The sequence below is a fragment of the Suncus etruscus genome, chromosome 5 (genome assembly GCF_024139225.1).
Source record: "Suncus etruscus isolate mSunEtr1 chromosome 5, mSunEtr1.pri.cur, whole genome shotgun sequence".
Taxonomy (NCBI): Eukaryota; Metazoa; Chordata; class Mammalia; order Eulipotyphla; family Soricidae; genus Suncus; species Suncus etruscus.
Genome location: NC_064852.1, coordinates 75977301 through 76001769, shown reverse-complemented (window position 1 = coordinate 76001769; position 24469 = coordinate 75977301). Strand labels below are relative to the sequence as shown.

General features: G+C 34.7%; 1 protein-coding gene and 1 non-coding gene across 2 annotated transcripts in view; one reads left to right on the top strand and one right to left on the bottom strand.

Annotated features, from left to right (window-relative positions):
* The window catches only part of BAZ2B (bromodomain adjacent to zinc finger domain 2B), a 200794-nt gene that overhangs the window by 93211 nt on the left and 83114 nt on the right, over positions 1–24469 (top strand). The window contains exons 4-9 of the mRNA XM_049773091.1: positions 4812–4973; positions 6366–6559; positions 7255–7458; positions 7777–8172; positions 21337–21943; positions 23435–23731. Of these exons, the coding sequence (XP_049629048.1) occupies positions 4812–4973; positions 6366–6559; positions 7255–7458; positions 7777–8172; positions 21337–21943; positions 23435–23731 (1860 nt within the window). The remainder of the gene's footprint in view (positions 1–4811; positions 4974–6365; positions 6560–7254; positions 7459–7776; positions 8173–21336; positions 21944–23434; positions 23732–24469) is intronic.
* On the bottom strand, positions 18271–18377 carry LOC126010513 (U6 spliceosomal RNA). The gene has a single exon (XR_007496538.1). It is a non-coding gene; the product is annotated as a U6 spliceosomal RNA (small nuclear RNA).

Genomic DNA, 24469 nt, shown 5'->3' with positions numbered 1-24469 from the left:
CTGTGTGCTCTGTGGCAATGAGATTAATTAGATATGAGTGTTTAGAGAAAGTTGCATTTGCCAGAAAAGCACATAAATTGGCTGTGTTTCTCATGCCTTTTATCAAAAAAATGGAGAATAGTATACATATCCTAACTATAGAATTTGTTGCATTTATCAGCTTTATTTCATTTTTAAAATTTATTTTAAAGAGGAAAGCTTAAAGTCCAGTTTTTAAAATGAGTATTTCTGTACTTTTGAGTTCACAATTAGATAAATGAATTGTATAAGATGAACTCATATAAGATGAACTCCTCACCCTGTATAAGATGAACTCTATTTTAAAGTTTCTATATCTTCCCATATCTGATCAAAATAACATTGCTGTTTGCTAATTATATGGCAGAAAACTATTATTAGCTTAATTCTTTAATTATGAGGTCTCATTGTTTTAGTAAGATAAAAGTGAAAGCTTAACTTAGACAAACATGTTAAAATTAGACTTTTTTATTACTTTGAATGTCTAAACTTTATTGTACTTCCAGAAATTTAATTTTACTTTAATAAATGCTATTAAGAAATAAATGTTTTAGTATATATAAAGTCATGAAAATATCAAAACAATTTTAGAGACAAATAGATCAGAATCTCATTCTGGCTTTTATATTTCGGCCAGGTGACCTTAACTTATCTCAGCCTCCATTTTTCTCTTCTGAATAATTGGGACAGTATTAATAGTACCTGCCTCTTAGGATTCTTTTGTGAATTTTGAAATAGATAAGCCATGCTTAGAGCTGAATGCACTGTTTGTCACACATAATTAGTATGTAACTAGCAACAATATTTTCCCATTTTTATAGAGACTAAATTACAAGTGCTTATTCAAAAGGAAACTATCTTGTTTGAATAATATATAAAATGAGTAGATGATTAAATGTATATACTTCTATTTATTGAGTCATAGTATTCCTTTAATTTTGTTTTTTGGGTAAAGGGAAATGGGTTAGAATGAGTAATGTTCAAGTCTTAACTAGTTCTTAATATTTGCTCTAAAAATACAAATAATAACAGCCTTTGGGGCCAGACCAATAGAATAGTTATTAGGGCATTTGCCTTGCACACGGTCAACCCAGATTCTATCTTCTGCATCCCATGTGATCCCCTGAATACCACCAGATGTATTACTTGAGAACTCTTGCAGCCAGAAAGGAGTAACCCCTGAGTATTGTCAGGGGTGGCCCCCAAACCAAAATAAAAACAAAACCAAAAAGAATTTTATTTCTGGCAAGTTGAGGAAGATGAAAAATTTAGAAATAGTTGAATATTTGTTGAAATACAGTATTTCAGAACAAAAATTAATAGAATCTTTATTCTTGTATGATTTTATATTACTGCTTTATTAAAATCAAATGCCTTTTTCACTATGATTGTACTTAGCAAATGTGGAAAATATCTCATTTGGACCACAATGATGTTGATACTTTCACTGTATATACAAAAATAAACTTTCCTAATCTATATAAAGTATTCAGTTGTTTCTCCAAAATAAACATATTATTATTAATGTAGTCTTCAAAGGTCTTTGACCATCAGCTATGTTTTGTGCACTAGCTCAGGCACAAAGAAATAAACTACAATTGCATATCTTATTATATATCTTAGTTTATAGAAAGTGCATAAACAATTACTAGATGTAATCTGTATTGTTGAAGTATTGTGATATAAGTCCTTTTACCACAGGATATGGGAGATGCTTGGTTTAAAGATTATTTTAAATTTACATGCCAGATTTTCAAATGTCATAATTTTTATATAACTACTGTATAAAAGAATATTAAAAAGAGTAACAGTAACACATTTTGATATTTCTAATAAATTAAAACACAAAAGGAAAAAGTTGCTAGGTTTTTTTAATGAAGGATAATTTATTTTTTAATTTTGTGCACTTCTAAAAAATTTGTACTTCAAATAATTAGACCAATAGGGACAAAAAATTGATTGCTGCTGCAATCATTTGTATTTCATAATACAACAGTATTCATGGTGATTTTTTAAAGCATCTTATTTTGCTACATTATTTTTACATTAGAATGAATTTTTGTGAAGCATGTGACTATTACAAGAATTTTAATTATGCTTTTCACATTTTAAGTTGAATTTCAGTATATTCTCTGAAATAATGGAATCTTTCAGCTGAATTTGATTAATGTTGCTATTACTTCCCATTTTACAATATAGTCCCGGAGAAGTGTGGGTGTGGTCATCAAGCAAAACAAAAAAAGAAAGGAAGGGACAAAAAGGAAAGATAATTACATCATGTACTATTTTATCTAAAGTATTACAAAATTTTTAATTAATAACCTCGTTTGTAACTAAATTTCCTTTTTTTTTTCCCTTGGTTTTTGGGTCACACCTGGCAATGTTCAGGAGGTTACTCCTGGCAGGCACAGGGGATCATATGGGATGCTGGGATTCGAACTACTACTGTCCTGCATGCAAGGCAAATGCCCTGCCCTACCTTCATGCTATCTCTCTGGCCCCTCAATTTATTTTTTAATTTGAAAGATATAAAACTTCTATTATCCCTACCAAATATTAGACATAAAGTTTGTAGTCTTTAGTTTTCATGCTTTATTTTTTCTTGTTACCTGTGATATTATATTATTTATAAAATACATTTTCTATTTTTTACAGTACTTATTTTATCTTCTTTTTTGAGGTGGATTGTCAAAGATATTTAAACTTACATATTTTGATGACTGATTTCATAGTTGCTTACAAAGTATACATTTATTGTATTGTTTTAATTGCAAACTACATGAAATAATATATCTTTGGAAAACCTCAATTACTTTTTATCAGCTATATGGTATCTTGTTTTATAACTTATAATAATTTTATGCTGATATAGGCATGAGATCTACATTTCTTTTATCTAAATACAATTTTTTTCATTTGAACTGAATAAATGATTAATGGCTTTGTAAAGTTATTTTTGGCTCATTTTCTATCATGCAGGCACTGCTGAATATACATTGGTTTCATGTACTAGCAATGCCTACCTGCCATGTGGAAGGAAATTTTTTGTGGTTTTTCATTGATACTTTTTTTAACCTAAAAATTTGACAGCTACCAAGAACATTCATTTTTTTTCTTTTTAAATAAGATAATGCAGGTGTATATAACTTTACATCCTATTTTTAATGAAGTGCTTTTCTTAGAAGAATTTTGAAGATTATATAATAGAATTCACTGACAGTATTGGATTTCCCTGTACTCTGTTGTTGATTTCCCCCAATTTCATAATGCTTGTTTTCAATCAATGAAAAATGTACCTATAACTCTAGAATATTAGCTTGAAAGCTAATAACTGACTTAGTATTCTAGCAGGTTAGTCTGTTGGCATAGATTGTTTCTGAGCTTTTTAGATGGGACAATATAAGACTTTACTTTGGATTATTTTCAGATCTCTTCTAATCTTCCTTTTAAAAAAGTTCTATATAATTTGACTTATTATGATTTGCCTTTTCTAAAAGTATTAAATAATCTTCGACTATCTGCATTACATTTGATTTTCTACCATTCATTAATATTACATTGATAAAATACATTGTTAACGATAATATATAAAGCAAAAGTCAAGCCTCATTAATTTTAAGTGGAAAATTGTATAAATCTTTTGTTTATTGTGACATGACTTTGAAATCTTTAGCTTCTCATTTTCAGACAAAATTTTAAAAAAGGCATACTGATTTTGCTATCTTTTTGGATCTTTACATTTTTTTTTTTTTTGTGGTTTTTGGGTCACACCCGGCAGTGCTCAGGGGTTATTCCTGGCTCCAGGCTCAGAAATTGCTCCTGGCAGGCATGGGGGACCATATGGGGCGCCGGGATTCGAACCGATGACCTCCTGCATGAAAGGCAAATGCCTTACCTCCATGCTATCTCTCCGACCCCGGATCTTTACATTTTTGAGGAGGTGGGGGGCACACTCCTGGCCCTGTGCTCAGGGATCTCCTCTGGTGGTTTTGAGGGAACCATATTAGGTTCTAGGGATTGAACCCATCAGCAAGTGCCCTTCCTGCTATACTTTCTCGACAGCCCCTGTGATGGTTTTTAAAATATAGAACATATACTTGCATGAATGTCCCTTAGATATACTAGATCATAGCCTATGTTATTTTTTAAAACAGTTGATTTATCAAAGAGATATCTTTTGTATATCACTTGAAGATAGTGGTAATTCTGTATTCTAAAGTTTTGGAGTAGATTTCTTTTTTTTTAAGCTTTATTTACTTATTGATTGGTTTTTGAGCCACACCCAGCGGTGCTCAGGAGTCATTACTGGCTGTGCACTCAGAAATCGCCCCTGGCAGGCTGGGGGACCATATGGGATGCTAGTATTCGAACTGGGTCCTTCCCAGGTTGGCCTCATGCAAGGCAAATGCCCTACGGCTGTACTGTCTCTCCAGCCCCTGAAGTAGATTTCTATACCTTAAATACTTATTTAGAAAATATTATTAAAGAGTCAAGTTTCTTTTAATATTTTAATTTTTATTTTCAAAGACAAAAATCTTTATTCTTCATAAACTTGAACTCATGGAAAACCTGGTTATTGTTTTATTGAGAGGAATGATGAGCGTGTAAAATCTATTTATTTGTCTTATAATTAGAAAGATGATTTTTTTGAAAAAATTGTATAACCTAGCTATCTTATTACAAGACAAAATTTGAGATTATTTTTCAGTAATAAAAGATAAAAACATTTGTTCATTAAATAGAAAATTAATTCAAGTACTTTTGCTTGTCTCGTGCTTGGTTTTGAGGTGCAGAATGGTGGCGAACAACAGATATTCATTCTCGTACTGGAGCAACCTTCTTTCCACCATTACTTGGAATTCCACCACTTTTTGCTCCTCCAGCCCAGAATCATGATTCTTCTTCATTCCATTCAAGGACTTCAGGAAAAAGTAATCGAAATGGTCCTGAAAAAGGTATTCATATTAATGTAAAGCACTGCAATTTCTCTAGCTCAATGCCTTTATTTGTTTGTTTGTTTTTTGGGCCACACCTGGTGATGCTCAGGGGTGACTTCTGGCTATGAGCTGAGTATCACACCTGACTTGGGGGACCATATGGGATGCCAGGGGATCGAACCGTGGTTCATCCTAGGTCAGCACGTGCAAGACAAATGCCCTACCACTTGTGCCACCACTCTAGCCTCTAGTTTTAGTTTAATGCTTTTTATCAGTAGAGTTCAGGCTTATTAACATTTATATAGCATTTTTTTACCTCCTTTTGCCAAATTCTTATGATTATTCCTTGAAATTGGAAGTATTCTGATTTTGAGGCCAAGGTTAAATAAGTTAATTCTTAGAAGAATTATGTGACATCAATATATAAGCTTTCTAAAAGTCTAACCACCAGAATATAAAAATAATAATAATTTTCTATAAATTACCAGTCCCTTTTTTTGCTTGTTTTGTTGTTCGTTGAGCCACATTTGGTGGTGTTCAGGACTTACTCCTGATTCTGTAAACTTACTCAGGGATCACTTCTTGCATACCCATGAGTGTGCTGCAGGGGATGGAAACCTGTGTTGGCAGTGTACAAAGCATACTTCCTTCATTGCTTTGATTTTGCTTTTTGTTTTTGGGCCAGCCCCAGAGGTACTCAGGGATTACTCCTGCTTCTTTACTCAGGAATCACTCTTGGTGGGCTCTAGGTACAATTTGGAATACTGAGGATGAAACACGGGATGGCTGCATTCAAAGCAAGTGTCTACCTACTGTAATATTGCTTCAGCCCTCTTCTTTACTATCTCATTACTACCTCTTTTATGTACTCAGATGTCATATGAGTACATAAAAATAATGATTTTGCAAATAAGCATTAAATACATTAAATGACAGTATTTATATTTTTATAATATCATTTGAAAATGATAACAATTTTAGATATCTCTTCACATCAGTGTTTTGTTTAAAGGGGAATATTACATTTAATTATTCTTACATTTAATTACTTCTAATTGAAGTTCAAATAAATATATAATTAACCATATAAGAGCAAACAATTCAGTGTCATTTAATGCAGTCAACAGTTTTGTATAGAGCTTCCCTATAATTTTAAAATATTTTCATCACTACAAAAATGAAATTATTTTTCTGTGAAGCCATTTCTCCACATCCTTCTCTCTTGTGCCCTGTGACAGCCACCAATTTTTAGTCAGTCTATAGATTCACTGTTGTGCCTCTCTCATATAGATGCCTTTGTGTCTGACTTCTTTGATTTATGTTAATGTTTCCAGCACTCATCATTAATTATTTTATTTTTGTGTCTGAATAATATTCTGTCACATAAACATGTTTGTTTTTACTTTCAAGGTGTAAATGGATCAATAAATGGGAACAGTTCATCATCTATATCTGGCATCAACACATCTGTATTATCCACAACTGCTTCAAGTACTATGGGACAAACTAAAACTATAAGCTCAGGTGGAGGAAATCGAAAATGTAATCAGGAACAAAATAAAAACCAGCCATTAGATGCTAGGACAGAGAAAATTAAAGATAAAGTAAGTTATCTTCTGTTTTGTTATTTAAATAAATTAGTATATGGCAAAGTAAACAGTTTTGAAGACGTTTCAGATAAGCTTTCATCAATAAACTTCTTTATCATTTTGTTATCAGTTTGGTAAAACTGGGAAGATTAATTTTTATATTTTAAAATGTTGTACATATTTTATTTAGATTATAAAGCTTCCTAGTGATGTTTTTAATTATTGATTTTCATAGGAACCATGGTTTATGATACTATTAATGATAGTATTTCATGATTAGACAGTTCATCTCTACACTTTCCCCCAGCATGTCCACTTTCCTCAACCATTGTCCAGAGAGTCCATTTCCTTCCACCGTTGTCCCAGTTTGTTAACCAGTTATTCTCACAACATATTGCTTTGAATTTTTCTTATGTGTCTTTTAAGTAAATCTAAATAAGTTAACTAAATATTTTTTAAAATAGTATCTATATTTAAGCACCATTTTTACAAACATGTTTGGAGTTGGATTTCAGTCATAAAAGGAACATCACCCTTCACCAGTATAGCATTCTCACCACCAATCTCCCCCATTCATCTCCCTCTCCCCCACTCCTTGCCTGTATTTGAGACAGGCATTCTACTTCTCTCACTCATTACCATTGTCATGATAGTTGTTATAGATAGTTATTTCTCTAACTTCACTCACCATAGATCTTGTCTTTATCTAGAAACCAAGAAAGAAAACTATGGAAAGTTCCAGCAACAGTGATAGTGATTCTGGCACATCATCCGACACCACAAGTGAAGGTATTAGTAGTAGTGATTCTGATGACCTAGAGGAAGATGAAGAAGAAGAAGATCAAAGTATTGAAGAAAGTGAAGATGATGATTCTGAATCAGAGAATGAAGCACAACATAAAAGTAACAACCAGGTATAATTTCTCTGCAAGCACTTCTTCAGTATTTATATTTTGATAAGCTGCTTTATTTTAGATATCTGTGTATAAAGTTTACAGTTAATCATTGCTTTGTTTTAGTTCTCAAATTACACATGAAAAAATGAGAGCTGGATTAACAATTTAAAAAGATATTAGATATGTTTGTGGGGTGTTTTTTTTTGTGCACGTAAACTTTAACTACAAAATTATTATAAACACTTTTTAGACTATCCCTTTATTTCTTCAAATTCATGTTTCATGTTTTTTATTATAATAAATGTTAAGAAGTCGACTTCCTGTTTTTATTTACAGGTGCTATTACATAGTATTTCAGACCCAAAAACAGATGGACAGAAAGCAAATGAAAAAGCCCAGGAAAAAAGAATACACCAGCCATTACCTCTTGCGTCTGAATCCCAGACTCACTCATCATTCCAATCCCAGCAGAAGCAGCCTCAGGTTTTGTCACAGCAGCTTCCATTTATTTTCCAAAGCTCTCAGGCAAAGGAGGAATCTGTGAACAAACACACAAGTGTAATACAGTCTACGGGATTGGTGTCCAATGTGAAACCTTTATCTTTGGTAAATCAAGCCAAAAAGGAAACTTATATGAAACTCATAGTTCCTTCTCCTGATGTACTTAAAGCAGGGAATAAAAATACCTCTGAAGAGCCTAGTACTTTAACCAGTGAATTGCGATCCAAAAGGGTAAGTTAAAATCTAGAAGAATTTTAGTAGTAATAAGAGCATCCATATAGTCTTATATTAAGTTAAATCCTACTCTCTGTGCTTTATTAATCATCAGGGATAAAACATTGCAAAACTAGATTTATTTTATTTTTAATTACATATATTTGTTTTTTTTAAAATAGTATCTTTGTTTAAGCACCAAGGTTACAAACATGTATTTTCATCAAATGTATGTCATTTTATGAGTAAGGAGAAAAGATTGAGTAAGACAAATTTTATAATTGCTTTCATTTAAAGTCATTGTCTAGGGGCCAGAACGGGTAGGCATTTGCCTTGCATGTAATCGGTTTCCCTACTCTGCCAGGAGTGATTTCTGAGTGCAGAACCAGGAGTAAACTCCTGAGTACCATCAGGTGTGGCCCCCCAAAACAAAATAAATAACATCAGTGTCATTTTTTCTAATATCAATATGTTTTAAAAGAATATTTAATTTAAAAACTTGTTTATGAAGTTATTGATATTTAAGTTTTAGGCATATAATATTTTTTTTTTTTTTTTTTTCAAGGAAGTAACATTTTATTATGTGCAAATAGATACATTCTACAGTAATAAGGCTATATCTGAGTTTAGCTAGTATCTATAGAGAACAGAAATAAATAGCAAAGCCATGATCTCATCTTCTGTTTACACTTCAATTCCCAAAATTAGTAATTAATTGTCCTTGTATTTTGTTACTAGGGCGAATTGTTTTTTTTAAACTTCCACTTATTTTAAATAAATAAATCATTAGCTTCAAAACAGAAGTGTCAAATGTCAAGATACTATTGACATACTAAGCTAATGAACAAAACAATGAATTCATTAAAAGCAACTAGAGATAAAAGCCTTTAAGAACTTTTTAATAACTCTGAAAGGCAGCAGAAATTATTCTTTTTTTTTTTTTTTTTTTTTTTTTTAATTTTTATTTTTAATTATGAGAACAAGGGTGCAAAGAAAGAGTTACCGTGGAAGGACAATCACCCATAACATAATTCTCAAAAGTCCCCTTGCTGATATCTTAACTTTGAAATTTCAGCCAAAGAAAATTAAGACAAATAAGACAGAATTCATGTACAATTACTTTGTCCCTCAAGTCCCCAGATTGTAACACATTATAATATTTCTTAACTGTACACAAGGTAATTTAAAGCAATAAAACTTATGTAACCCCTTAAACATTACAGGCATAGTATTTTCTTACATTTCCATATACATGCATATTGGCTTAAGTTACCCTCAAATTTTAAGTGAGTTCTTTTTAAGGATTAGAGTCAAAGGAGCACAGTAAAAATGGTGTTAGAGTGGCAATTGTTGTTTGCATAGGCCCACCAAAATATGAGGGACATGGAAAGAAATAACCTTGGCCTAAGTACAAAGAGACCAGACCCCTGAAGTTTCCTGGCACAAGACCAAGTCTAGGCTCCAGGCAAGCTAGATCGTCCAATCCAATACATTGTCTGTAATGCCAACACACTTTTATTTTTCACACAGTCTCTGTGTGATTCTGTATTAAAGTTCCTGGAATCTGCATATCTTACATTGAAGTCAGGATGTGGAACATCCTCTCCTTTCACCTCACAATCATAGGGCAATGCAGGGAGCCCTGTCCTGTAAGCAGGTCGTTGTTGTTGTTAAGTCTTCTCATTGTTAAGGGAAGTCTCTCTTGAGCAGGTCGAAGTCTGAGCAGTGTAGGTCTTCCGTGGTAAAGGATTACTTCCAGGTGATGTTATAGACCAGCCTGGATGTTTCGTAGATGGCTTCCCTGGTTCAGGGGAGGATGGATTATGCTCTTTCTTCTGAGGTCTGTGCCAGGTCGTTATGTCAATGTTCAGGGGGTAAGGTCCCTTTGCACTACAAGATTTGTGTGTTCCAAAATCTATTAGGTAGGATCTTATTTGTATGTATAGTATTTTCCCATTTTGATGTGCCTATGCAAATAAGAAGCAATGCCACGTGGTGTTATTGGCGCATATGGGGGCCATAAGAACAATTCCAATGATTCCCATGACATGGTTCAATCATAAGCATTAAACTGGGGGACTCTTCCACCAAAATTCCTTATTAAGCAGCTCAAAAAGAGAAGATAAAAAGTAGTTAGAATCGTCACTGTATAAGACAACATTTAGTAAGAATCATAGCTGTCAGAGAAAAAATACAACATATTCTAAAGAATATGTGTCCATTTTATGTATCTTGAAATGGTTTGGGGTTGTCACACAAAATGCACAGCTTTGGACTGTGATTAGGATTGTACACTACTGAATTAAAGAGAGTAATGTAGGTTAGTATTATTTCAGAGGGGGTTAGAGAGTTAAGGAGTAAAAAAGAAATTTGTAGGGGTGTGGTAAAGGGCAGAATTTTTTTTTTTATTTAAACACCTTGATTACATACATGATTGTGTTTGGGTTTCAGTCATAAAAGGAACACCACCCATCACCAGTGCAACATTCCCATCACCCAAGTCCCAAATCACCCTCCTCCCCACCCAACCCCCGCCTGTACCCTAAACAGGCTCTACATTTCCCTCATACATTCTCAATATTAGGACAGTTCAAAATGTAGTTATTTCTCTAACTAAACTCATCACTCTTTGTGGTGAGCTTCCTGAGGTGAGCTGGAACTTCCAGCTCTTTTCTCTTTTGTGTCTGAAAATTATTATTACAAGGGTGTCTTTCATTTTTCTTAAAACCCATAGATGAGTGAGACCATTCTGCGTTTTTCTCTCTCTCTCTGACTTATTTCACTCAGCATAATAGATTCCATGTACATCCATGTATAGGAAAATTTCATGACTTCATCTCTCCTGACAGCTGCATAATATTCCATTGTGTATATGTACCACAGTTTCTTTAGCCATTCATCTGTTGAAGGGCATCTTGGTTGTTTCCAGAGTCTTGCTATGGTAAATAGAGCTGCAATGAATATAGGTGTAAGGAAGGGGTTTTTGTATTGTATTTTTGTGTTCCTAGGGTATATTCCTAGGAGTGGTATAGCTGGATCGTATGGGAGCTCGATTTCCAGTTTTTGGAGGAATCTCCATATCGCTTTCCATAAAGGTTGAACTAGACAGCATTCCCACCAGCAGTGGATAAGAGTTCCTTTCTCTCCACATCCCCGCCAACACTGTTTATTCTCATTCTTTGTGATGTGTGCCATTCTCTGGGGTGTGAGGTGGTATCTCATCGTTGTTTTGATTTGCATCTCCCTGATGATTAGTGATGTGGAACATTTTTTCATGTGTCTTTTGGCCATGCGTATTTCTTCTTTGTCAAAGTGTCTGTTCATTTCTTCTCCCCATTTTTTGATGGGGTTAGATGTTTTTTTCTTGTAAAGTTCTGTCAGTGCCTTGTATATTTTGGAGATTAGCCCCTTATCTGATGGGTATTGGGTGAATAGTTTCTCCCACTCAGTGGGTGGCTCTTGTATCCTGGGCACTATTTCCTTTGAGGTGCAGAAGCTTCTCAGCTTAATATATTCCCATCTGTTAATCTCTGCTTTCACTTGCTTGGAGAGTGCAGTTTCCTCCTTGAAGATGCCTGTAATGTCCTGTAGTGTTTTGCCTATGTGCTGTTCTATATATCTTATGGTTTTGGGGCTGATATCGAGGTCTCTAATCCATTTGGATTTTACCTTTGTACATGATGTTAGCTGGGGGTCTAAGTTTAATTTTTTGCAAGTGGCTATCCAATTGTGCCAACACCACTTGTTGAAGAGGCTTTCCCTGCTCCATTTAGGATTTCCTGCTCCTTTATCAAAAATTAGATGGTTGTATCTCTGGGGAACATTTTCTGAGTATTCAAGCCTATTCCACTGATCTGAGGACCTATCCTTATTCCAATACCATGCTGTTTTGATAACTGTTGCTTTGTAGTACAGTTTAAAGTTGGGAAAAGTAATTCCTCCCATATTCTTTTTCCCAATGATTGCTTTAGCTATTCGAGGGTGTTTATTGTTCCAAATGAATTTCAAAAGTGTCTGATCCACTTCTTTGAAGAATGTCATGGGTATCTTTAGAGGGATGGCATTAAATCTGTATAATGCCTTGGGGAGTATTGACATTTTGATGATGTTAATCCTGCCAATCCATGAGCAGGGTATGTGTTTCCATTTCCGTGTGTCCTCTCTTATTTCTTGGAGCAGAGTTTTATAGTTTTCTTTGTATAGGTCCTTCACATATTTAGTCAAGTTGATTCCAAGATATTTGAGTTTGTGTGGTACTATTGTGAATGGGGTTGTTTTCTTAATGTCCATTTCTTCTTTATTACTGTTGGTGTATAGAAAGGCCATTGATTTTTGTGTGTTAATTTTGTAGCCTGCCACCTTGCTATATGAGTCTATTGTTTCTAGAAGCTTTTTGATAGAGTCTTTAGGGTTTTCTAAGTAGAGTATCATGTCATCTGCAAACAGTGAGAGCTTGACTTCTTCCTTTCCTATCTGGATTCCCTTGATATCCTTTTCTTGCCTAATCGCTATAGCAAGTACTTCCAGTGCTATGTTGAATAGGAGTGGTGAGAGAGGACAGCCTTGTCTTGTGCCAGAATTTAGAGGGAAGGCTTTCAGTTTTTCTCCATTGAGGATAATATTTGCCACTGGCTTGTGGTAGATGGCCTTCACTATATTGAGAAAGGTTCCCTCCATTCCCATCTTGCTGAGAGTTTTGATCAAGAATGGGTGTTGGACCTTATCAAATGCTTTCTCTGCATCTATTGATATGATCATGTGGTTTTTATTTTTCTTGTTATTGATGTTGTGTATTATGTTGATAGATTTACGGATGTTAAACCAGCCTTGCATTCCTGGGATGAAACCTACTTGATCGTAGTGGATGATCTTCTTAATGAGGCATTGAATCCTATTTGCCAGGATTTTGTTGAGGATCTTTGCATCTGCATTCATCAGTGATATTGGTCTGTAATTTTCTTTTTTGGTAGCGTCTCTGTCTGGTTTAGGTATCAAGGTGATGTTGGCTTCATAAAAGCTATTTGGAAGTGTTTCTGTTTGTTCAATTTCATGAAAGAGTCTTGCCAAGATTGGCAGTAGTTCCTCTTGGAAAGTTTGATAGAATTCATTAGTGAATCCATCTGGACCTGGGCTTTTGTTTTTCGGCAGACATTTGATTACTGTTTTAATTTCATCAATGGTGATGGGGGTGTTTAGATATGCTACATCCTCTTCCTTCAACCGTGGAAGATTATAAGAGTCCAAGAATTTATCCATTTCTTCCAGGTTCTCATTTTTAGTGGCATAGAGTTTTTCAAAGTAGTTTCTGATTACCCTTTGAATCTCTGTCATATCAGTAGTGATCTCTCCTTTTTCATTCCTGATACGAGTTATCAAGTTTCTCTCTCTCTCTTTCTTTGTTAGGTTTGCCAGTGGTCTATCAATCTTGTTTATTTTTTCAAAGAACCAACTTCTGCTTTCGTTGATCTTTCGGATTGTTTTTTGAGTTTCCACTTCGTTGATTTCTGCTCTCAGCTTTGTTATTTCCTTCTGTCTTCCTGTTCTTGGGTCCTTTTGTTGAGCATTTTCTAGTTCTATTAGCTGTGTCATTAAGCTACTCAGGTAAGCTCCTTCTTCCTTCCTGATGTGTGCTTGCAAAGCTATAAATTTTCCTCTCAGTACTGCTTTTGCTGTGTCCCATAAGTTCTGAGAGTTTGTGTCTTTATTGTCATTTGTTTCCAGGAACCTTTTTATTTCCTCCTTGATTTCATCTCGGACCCACTGGTTATTGAGCATGAGGCTGTTTAACTTCCAGGTGTTAAAGTGTTTCTTCTGAGTCCCTTTGGAGTTCACAAATAATTTCAGAGCCTTGTGGTCAGCGAAGGTAGTCTGCAAAATTTCTATCCTCTTGATCTTATGGAGGTATGTTTTATGTGCCAGCATGTAGTCTATCCTGGAGAATGTACCATGTACATTGGAGAAGAATGTGTATCCAGGTTTCTGGGGATGGAGTGTCCTATATATATCCACTAGGCCTCTTTCTTCCATTTCTCTCCTCAGGTCTAGTATATTCTTGTTGGGTTTCAGTCTGGTTGACCTGTCCAGTGTTGACAAAGCCGTGTTTAGGTCCCCCACAATTATTGTGTTGTTGTTGATATTATTTTTCAGATTTGTCAGCAGTTGTATTAAATATTTTGCTGGCCCCTCATTCGGTGCATATATGTTTAGGAGAGTGAATTCTTCCTGCTCTACGTACCCCTTGATTAATATAAAATGTCCGTCTTTGTCCCTTACAACCTTCCTGAGTATAAAGTTTGCATTATCTGATATTAGTATGGCCACTCCAGCTTTTTTATGGGTGTTGTTTGCTTGGATAACTTTTCTCCAGCCTTTTATTTTGAGTCTATGTTTGTTCTGACTATTCAGGTGCGTTTCTTGTAGGCAGCAGAAGGTTGGATTGAGTTTTTTGATCCATTTAGCCACTCTGTGTCTCTTAACTGGTGCATTTAGTCCATTGACGTTGAGAGAAAGAATTGTCCTGGGATTTAACGCCATCTTTATTTCAAAATTTGGTGTGTCTTTTGGGTAGTCTTGTCTTAGATTAGGTCTTTCAGTTTTTCTCTTAAGACTGGTTTTGTGTCTGTGAAGTTTCTGAGCTGTTTTTTGTCTGTGAAACCATGTATTCTTCCATCAAACCGGAAAGTGAGTTTTGCTGGGTATAGTATTCTGGGTGAAGCATTCATTTCATTCAGTCTTGTCACAATATCCCACCACTGCTTTCTGGCATTGAGCGTTTCTGGTGACAGGTCTGCTGTAAATCTCAGGGAAGCTTGCTTGAACATGATTTCCCCTTTTGATCTTGCTGTTTTCAGAATTCTGTCTCTATCTGTGGGATTTGTCATTGTGACTAGGATGTGTCTTGGGGTGGTTTTTCTGGGGTCTCTTTTGGTTGGTACTCTTCGGGCATGCAGGATTTGATCACATATATTCTTTAGCTCTGGAAGTTTCTCTTTAATGATGTTCTTGACCATTGATTCTTCCTGGAAATTTTCTTCCTGGGTCTCTGGGACTCCAATGATTCTTAAGTTGTTTCTGTTGATCTTATCATAGACTTCTATTTTCGTCTGTTCCCATTCTTTGACTAATTTTTCCATTGTCTGCTCATTTGCTTTAAGTTTTTTGTCCAATCTCTCCTGCTGTATGGAATTGTTATGTATCTCATCTTCCACAGCACCAAGTCTATTCTCAGCTTCTGATACCCTGTCCCAGAGCTTATCCATTTTGTCATTCACTTCGTTTACTGACTTTTTCAGTCCTGTTAGTTGACATGTTATTTCAGTTTGGAGTTTTGTCATTTCTGCCTTCATATTTTCTTGGTTCTTATTAGTGTTCTGTTCAACTCGATCCATGGTTTCTTGGAGTCTGTTGAGCACCTTCCATATTGCTAGTCTAAAGTCCTTATCTGAGAGGTTGATTAGTTGTTCAGTCATTATCTGGTCCTCAGAATTGTCATCTTCATTCTCTATGTCTGATGCTGGCCTGCGCTGTTTCCCCATTGTCACATTTGTATTGTGGGTTTTTCTACGTGTTGTAGTGGTATTCATTGTCTATATGATGTAGGCAGCACACTCCTCTGGCTCCTCCCTTTCTGGATGGGCTGACTTGCCTCTAAGGGAGGGGAGTCCTCCGTGGATGAAGCCTCACACTGGGTCAAATCTTAGGCCCGAGCATGTAACAGAGAAGACAGTCCAGAGAGAAATGTTTGCTTCTGTGATATAGCGCCGTTCTTAGTGTGATTTTTCCTTCTTGTTGCAATGGAGTTCTTTCCTTAGAAAGAGTGCACGGCCGCGTAGCGAAGCGGAGCGGCCGTGCTCCTCTGAGCCTCTTTTTGCCCCACTCGCAAGAGTTTCACGCAAGAGGACAGTAGACAGACATAGACAGGTCACACTCACAGTCTTTCACAGCTGAGCCCCACTGGGCCGGTGTACTTTCGCGGATTTTCCCCGCCTGGTGTCACACACAGGGAGCCAGCTTTTGCAAAGGATAGCCGGTTTTTATGCTCTGAAGTCCCTCCCTGAAAATGGCGTCTGGGCGAGCGAGGTTTCTGGAGGCTCTTTTTGCCCCACTCGCAAGAGTTTCACGCAAGAGGACAGTAGACAGACATAGACAGGTCACACTCACATTCTTTCACAGCTGAGCCCCACTGGGCTGGTGTACTTTCGCGGATTTTCCCCGCCTGGTGTCACACACAGGGAGCCAGCTTTTGCAAAGGATAGCCGGTTTTTATGCTCTGAAGTCCCTCCCTCGGCATATAATATTTTAAGATTTAACCCACCACCAGTGTTCCCATGTTCCATTATCAATAATTTTTTATTTAATTTTGGGGGCTAGAACAATAATAATACTAAGCAGAGAGATTGCATTGCTTGAAGCCAGTTTAGGTCCAGTATCCAGAATCCGTATGTTCCTCTAGTGCTCCCTAGAAGTGATCCCTGAACATAGAGTTTAGAGTAAACTTTGAGTGTAACCAAACAAAGAAATCTTTTTTTTTTTTTTTTTTTTTTTGGTTTTTGGATTTTGGGCCACACCTGGCGGTGCTCAGGGGTTACTCCTGGCTGTCTGCTCAGAAATAGCTCCTGGCAGGCACGGGGGACCATATGGGACATCGGAATTCGAACCAACCACCTTTGGTCCTGGATCGGCTGCTTGCAAGGCAAACGCCGCTGTGCTGTCTCTCCAGGCCCAAACAAAGAAATCTTAAAGAACATTTAATTATTTTAGTAATTTACCTTTTTAAGCTTACGACTAATTAATTTTAACTGTACAGATTCCCTGTACATCCATGGATAGGAAAATTTCATGACTTCATCTCTCCTGATGGCTGCATAATATTCCATTGTGTATATGTATCACAGTTTTTTAACCATTCCTCTGTTGAAGGGCATCTTGGTTGTTTCCAGAGTCTGGCTATTGTAAATTATTGTAATTATTATTGTAAAGGAATTATTATTGTAACTATTATTGTAAAGGGATTTTTGTGTTCCTAGGGTACATTCCTAGAAGAGGAATAGCTGGATTAAATGGGAGCTCAATTTCCAGTTTTTTGAGTAATATCCATATTGTTTTCCAGAAAGACTGGACTAGACGGCATTCCTACCAGCAGTGGATGAGTTCCTTTCTCTCCACATCCCCATCTGCACTGATTATTTTTATTTTTGTGATGTGTGCCAGTCTCTGTGGTGTGAGATGGTACCTCATAGTTGTATTGATTTGATGTGGAACATTTTTTCATGCGCCTTTTCTCTATTTGTATTTCTTCATTGAGGAAGTGTCTGTTCATTTCTTCTCCCATTTTTTTTTGATGGGGTTAGATGTTTTATCTTGTTAAATTCTTTTAGTACCTTGTATGTTTTTGGTATTAGCCCCTTAGCTGTTGGGTATGGGGTGAATAATCCCATACTTTGGGTGGCTTTTATATCCTAGGCACTATTTCCTTTGAGGTACAGAAGCTCCTCAGCTTAATATAGTCCCATCTGTTTATCTCTTCTTCCACTTGAGTGCTGTTTCCTCCTTGAAGATGCCTTTAGTCTCAATGTCATGGAATGTTTATACCTATGTGATGTTCTATATATCTTATGGTTTCAGGTCTGATATCAAGGTCCTTAATCCATTTTTTTCTCAAGGAAAATGTCACAATATCTTTATCTATGGAGTCTTAAAGTATATTAAGAATGTAAGAACAAAGTATAAAGAAAATAACTTAAAAAAATAAGACTTCTTTGAGAATGGGATGATTCTGAATCCTTTGAAAGGGATTGTCTCAGAATAAGTAAATTAGTGTCTCATGGTGAGGGATGTCAAAAAAATAATCTCCCTGATGATTGACTCACTTGTACATGAGAACCTTTAAATTAAGTAAGAGTTTATCTTGAAATAATGTATATAACTTTAAATTTTTAATGTACTATTATATCTTAAAGACATACAATCATATCACCATAAGTAAATTAAGCAAATTTAAAAGTATTTGTTATATTATGACTTTCCATTGAGGCTATACTTAAAGATAAGTAAATTTACAGAGTTATATCAAAAGATACTTATACAAAACTTCTGAGTTTTTTCTTTTCTTTTTTTTTAAATATGAAACACTTCACAAATTTGCATGTCATCCTTGTACAGGGGCCATGCTAATCTTCTCTGTATTGTTCCAATTTTAGTATATGTGCTGCCGAAGTGAGCACCTGAGATTTATTTCAAAGAACTTAAATGTTTTGCAATGTTAAAGAATTCTATATGGCTGCCATTTAATCATTTAAAAAAAAAACATTTGCTTAAATGCTCTAACAAAACTGGTAATAAAAAATTATATGAAGGCTCTCTCCTCATTTGGAAAAGCCCTCATTCTCTTCAAATGAATGGGTTTCAGACATGCAGTGTTTCAATACCAATTCCTTCACTAGTGTCCTCTTCCCTCCACCAATTCCTCCACTTCCCTTTGTCTCTACCCAATCTATTCCTACAAGAACATCCTATATTAATTAAACACACAATTCAGGATATCAACACCAAGTTTTGTAAAGAAATTTGTGTGTATTTTCTTTCCTCTTATTATTTTTATTTATTAACATTCAAATCCTAAAAGTACATATATGGCACAGGAAAATAACTGATACTAGTCTGAGATAAATATAAAAAGTAAGGCATTTGCTTTTAGAAGACCCTGGTTCAATCTCCACTTTTATATCTCGTCTCCTGATCTTGAAAATCTTTCAGTATTAGACTGAAATGATTAGACTGATATTAAATAGTCTGCAACAATAAATTTTACAAAATTTAAACATAAAATATAAACTAATAAAAACCCATATACCTAAAGGGAAAGTCATGACTGTTTTGATTCTTTATATTTAGGAGGAAAATTTACTATTTATAAAAATATATACAAATGACCTCAGATAGATACATTAGAAGTCATGCAAATATACCATATTTCTTGCTTATTACTTAATTCAGTATCTATTTAAAACAAAGCATAACATATATACTTGTATGGACATCTAATATTTACATTTACATAGAATATTTTCATTAAATTTTCAAATGAATTCTTTTAAAAGTAAATGTAATTATTTAATCTTATTTTTCATATTTTATTCACTGCATAAGTACTAATTAAGCAGTTCCTCTTTGTGAGGCATTGCCTTAGGTACAAAAATATGTGAAAATAATTATCTTTGTAAGTTTATTTTCTAAATAAGCTGTTAAATTATATGAAGCTAATATATTTTTTAGTACTTATTAGTACTGGCACTTCTAGTTGTTTAATAAGGTAGTCTGTCAGCAATTATACTTGTGAATATCCAACTAATGTTTGCTGGCTTGAGTGTTAAAGACCATGAAATTGATGCTAACAGAAATGCTGATGTTAATTTCTAGCCTACCAGTTATCTACAGAATTCACTTTCCAACATTCACTTCTAGTGGGGCTTTTTTTGTTTGTTTGTTTGTTTTGTTTTGTTTTGTTTTTGGACCACACCCAGAAGTACTCCTGGTTCTGTGCTCAGAAATTACTCCTAGCAGGCTGGGAGGATCTTATGGGATAATGGGATTGTGAACCCTGGTCAGCTGCATGCAAAGCAAACACTACCCGCTGTGCTATCGCTCCAGCTACAGTTTTGAGTTTTTAAACTTTATTTGAAGTATTTTAATAACTTGACTTCTCTTTATTGCATTAATATTTGTTTTCTGGCCCACACCAGAGATGCTCAGAAATTACTCCTGGTGGGGCTCAGGGAATCATAGGTGTACTGGGGATTCAACCTGTGAGCAAGGCAGATATCACCCTGGGAAACAGAGTTTGAAAGTTGTTGATGGTTGAGTTTCATAGAATATTTCAGTGACATCCCTTCATCAGTACATATTTACCATCCCCAATGTCCCCAATATTATTCCCATTTCTACCCTCCAGACTACTTCTATGATAGATACTTTTTTTCTCTTTACACCTCCTCCCTCTTTCCTTTTTAGGTACTGTGTTCTGAAGTACTGTCTTTCAGAGGGTATCATGTATAGCACTTTATCTTTTTTCAGCACCCAGTTATGGCCGAGAGTGATCATTTTAAACTGTCATTGTCATAGTGGTCTTCTCTGCCCTATCTGCACTTCTCCCTTTGTGACAAGTTTCCTACCATATATCTGCTCTCCTTGCCCTCATTTCTATTGTCTTTGGGTATTATTCTCATAGTATTTTTTTTATATATATTGCACAAATGAATGCAATCACCCTATGTCTGTCCCTCTCCCTCTGACTTACTCAACATGATACTCTTCATATCTTTGCAGGTATAAGCAAATTTCTTGACTTCATTTTTCCTAATAGCTGCATAGTATGCCATAATGTAAATATACCATAGTTTCTTTTTCCATTCATTTGTTCTCAGTTGAGTTATTCCCAGATTCTGGCTATTGTGAATAGTGCAATGAACATAATAGTGCAGAGGCATTTTCTGCATATTGTTTGAAGGCTCTAGGGTATGATCCCAGGGGCAGTTTTGCTGGATTGGATGAAAGCTCAGTTTCAATTTTTCAAGGAATTTTCATATTGATTTCCAAAAAGTTTGACTCAATCTACATTCTTACAGCAGTGAATGAGAGTCCTTTTCTCTTTCCCTTCCATTTATTTTTAATCATCTTAATTATTTACACAGAGGTGACCATAGCTAGTTTGTCCTTTTTACAAATTCAAGTTGTATTTCTTAATGATATTACAAATGTATTTTCTCATCAAATGTTCCTAATTGTTTTTATTATAATGTTCCCATTGATATTGTGTTGAAAATATTTGACTGAAATCTCTCAGAATATTAAGCCAGAATATATCTCAGGATATCAATTATACAACAAGGAGTAATGAGTAGAATGAAGGAGTTGGGAGATAAAGAAATTCAACAGATAAAAGCAATGAATGAATTTGAATGAGACAAATTTGGAGCAATTTTTGGGTTATATTTCTTTTTAATGAAATCTTTTTAATAGATTTTCATAAGACTCAGAGTCTTTAAGGAAGATATTTTCTACAAAGAAAACATTTATGAAAATATAAAATGGAAGGGGAAAGAAGTTGGGAGGGTGAGTCATCTTTGTTCTTGTGACACTTATTCTTGTGACATTGTTCTTGTTTTTTAACCTTTGTTTCAACAGGAACAATTTAAACAGACATTCCCAGCCCAGTTAAAGAAACCAGAATCATCTAAGAGCCTGAAGAAGGTTATTGCAGCTTTGTCAAATTCTAAAGCAACCTCTAGTTCACCAGCACATCCAAAACAAATATTAGAAAATAACCACCCTAATCCATTCTTGACAAATGCACTTTTAGGTAATCATCAACCAAATGGTGTTATTCAAAGTGTCATTCAAGAAGCTCCTCTAGCACTTACAACCAAAACTAAAATGCAGAGTAAGATTAATGAATGCATTGCTACTGCAAGTAGTACATCTTTTTCCTCACCTGTAAATTTGAGTACAAGTGGGAGAAGAAACCCTGGTAATCAGACAACTGTAATGCCCTCTGCCTCTCCCATCTTGCATAGTCAAGGAAAGGAAAAAACAGTTAGCAATAATATAAATACAGTAAAATCACAACATCACTCTCATCCTGCAAAATCTTTAGTAGAACAGTTCAGAGGAACAGATTCAGACATTCCCAGTAGTAAAGATTCTGAAGATTCAAATGAAGATGAAGAGGAAGATGATGAAGAAGAAGATGAGGAAGATGAGGAAGATGATGAATCTGATGACAGCCAATCAGGTTATTTTCTTTTATTTTTTTTTCTAAATGATAAGTGAACTAAACCATTTTAAAACTTTTAAATATGCACACTTAGAATCTTTGTCATTTATTGTTCCACACTTTGTGTGCCTTTCTATTAAAGAGCTGGTAAGAAATTGAAAATCTTGTATTATCAGCTTTTTATTCATTTAACATTAACCAAATAATAAAGTGAATATAGATTATGTATGAAATAATAAATAATGTCACAAACTTCATTTTTATTCAGGACCCCTCATTCGTCCATTTTGATCTTCATTTTTTCTATTTAGAAAAATGTGTCACGAGATCATAGTATAGGTAAAAATTATAATCACAGGCATTCAGAAAGTACCAGGAGTATCATTCCTTATAGCTGTCACTCAGTAACACAGAATTTATTTAAATAGCATGTGAAAGTACCCCCTTGAATTAATTTTGATTCATTTTGTAGCTTTTTTTTCCTTCACTAGAAGACTGAACTAATTTAACATATATGACTTAAAATTTTAATATAAAAGTAGATGCTTTGGAGATTTTTTTTTAATTTGACAGCCACAGGTCTAATTGTATGTTTTCTAGCAGTCAGTATAAATAGAAAATACACTCAATTGTCCAATTTAAAGTGTAAGGTTTTAAAAGGTACTGATTCAAGGTAAGAACAATTTATCCTGGTATTTTTTGGGGGGTTGCATGGGCACAGTTTTGCATGAGACATGATTATCAGTATGATGAATTTTAAGAAGTAATTCTTGTAATGTACATCAATCTAGGTAGATTGTGCTACACAAAACACAGTTCCACAAAATCTATTCTAGAAACTGTTAGAATCCCAAGTATCAGTCCTCTGTTTATCGAGTTTAATCGAGGAATAATTGAATATACATGTCTGTAGGAGTAGATTTCACTAAGAATATATAGCTGCAATAAACATGTTATCACCTTAATAAACTACCCTATGCAATTATTTCTGTAAGAAGTCTTGTGAAGACTGAGAAGTTTGATAAAGTCCTGCATTTAAACTTTTAGAAAGTAGCAGCCAAAAAGTCAAGAATTTCTACAAAAATATTTTATCTTACCTCAAAGCTGAGACAAGGATGATGGCATTACAGACTTCTTAAGCCATTGAAATCAATTAAATTATAAATTCTTTCTTCCTTTTATACTTTAATATTTCTGTTAGTTCTAGATGATTTTAAATCCATTAAACAGAATTCATCATGTAAATAGTGTCATGTGACAAGAACTGATTTTATGATTGAAGTGTTGAATAAAATGAATATTTTTAATGAAGAATTTTGAGGACTTGAAGCTTGATACATTGTTTTCAAATGGCTTATAAAATAATTTTTACATCTATACTTCAGGATAGCTGCTACTTTGAGTTCTCAGTCACAGATGCTGATTCCTGAACTATTCCATTTGGATACAAACTGAAAACTGTTGATCATTTTATAGTTATAATATACAAATGCTTCTTTTACTTCCCAGAATCAGATAGTAATTCAGAATCAGATACAGAAGGATCAGAAGAAGATGATGATGATGATGATAAAGACCAAGATGAATCAGATAGTGATACTGAAGGAGAGAAAACTTCAATGAAACTGAATAAAACAACTTCCTCTGTCAAAAGCCCTTCCATCAGTCTCACAGCTCACTCAACACCTCGTAACCTCCACATAGCAAAAGCCCCAGGCTCTGCTCCTGCTGCCTTATGTTCTGAAACCCAGACACCTGCTTTTCTTGGCACACCTTCTTCCACACTTACTTCAAGTCCACACTCTGGTACCTACACTTTATTTTTATTATTATAAAGTCGAAGTCAGACCATATCAAGGATATTTATACAGTGTACTGATCTCATTGGAATCACATATTCCAGTTGGATTTTCCGTTGGCTAAGAAAGGTCAGCGTTTATTTTGGAAGAATATGGCCCATGACCATTTTTATTCTCTGCATCCAATTTAAGAAACTGATTGATGACAACTCTTGATTTTTCAATACTTTCCTTTTATGTTCAGTTTGTGCTTCTAGAATTTGGAGTTTGATTGACAGTTGGAGGTTTTTGTATTCATAAAAAATGAGCTCACTTAGTTAAGGTACAATTGCATGTCTGCCCAGCACACAACCAGTGTCATTTGTATTAGTGAGAATAATTTCTATTCTTTTAACATGCCAGGTATTTTATTTCATCTTTTATAAACTTTTAGAGATCTCCATTAAAATACTTTACATTCACAATTCCAAAACTACACTCATTCTCATTTCACTAGCTGACAGAGAAATACATAGTAAAGTATTATATTTTGTTAGTTATTTCACAATTTTCTTGGAAGTTTCATTTTGCTTTCATTTAACCCATACCAAAGTGATAACCTGCTGACTTACAATATATTTGTGCTTGTGTGACTTGCCTGTGAAAAATTTTACAAGTAGTTATAATTACTGTCGTGTGTACTTTAGACTAATTAGAAGACCTAGTAGTGCTTTTGAGTATAGATGTATGTATGAATGTAATAATA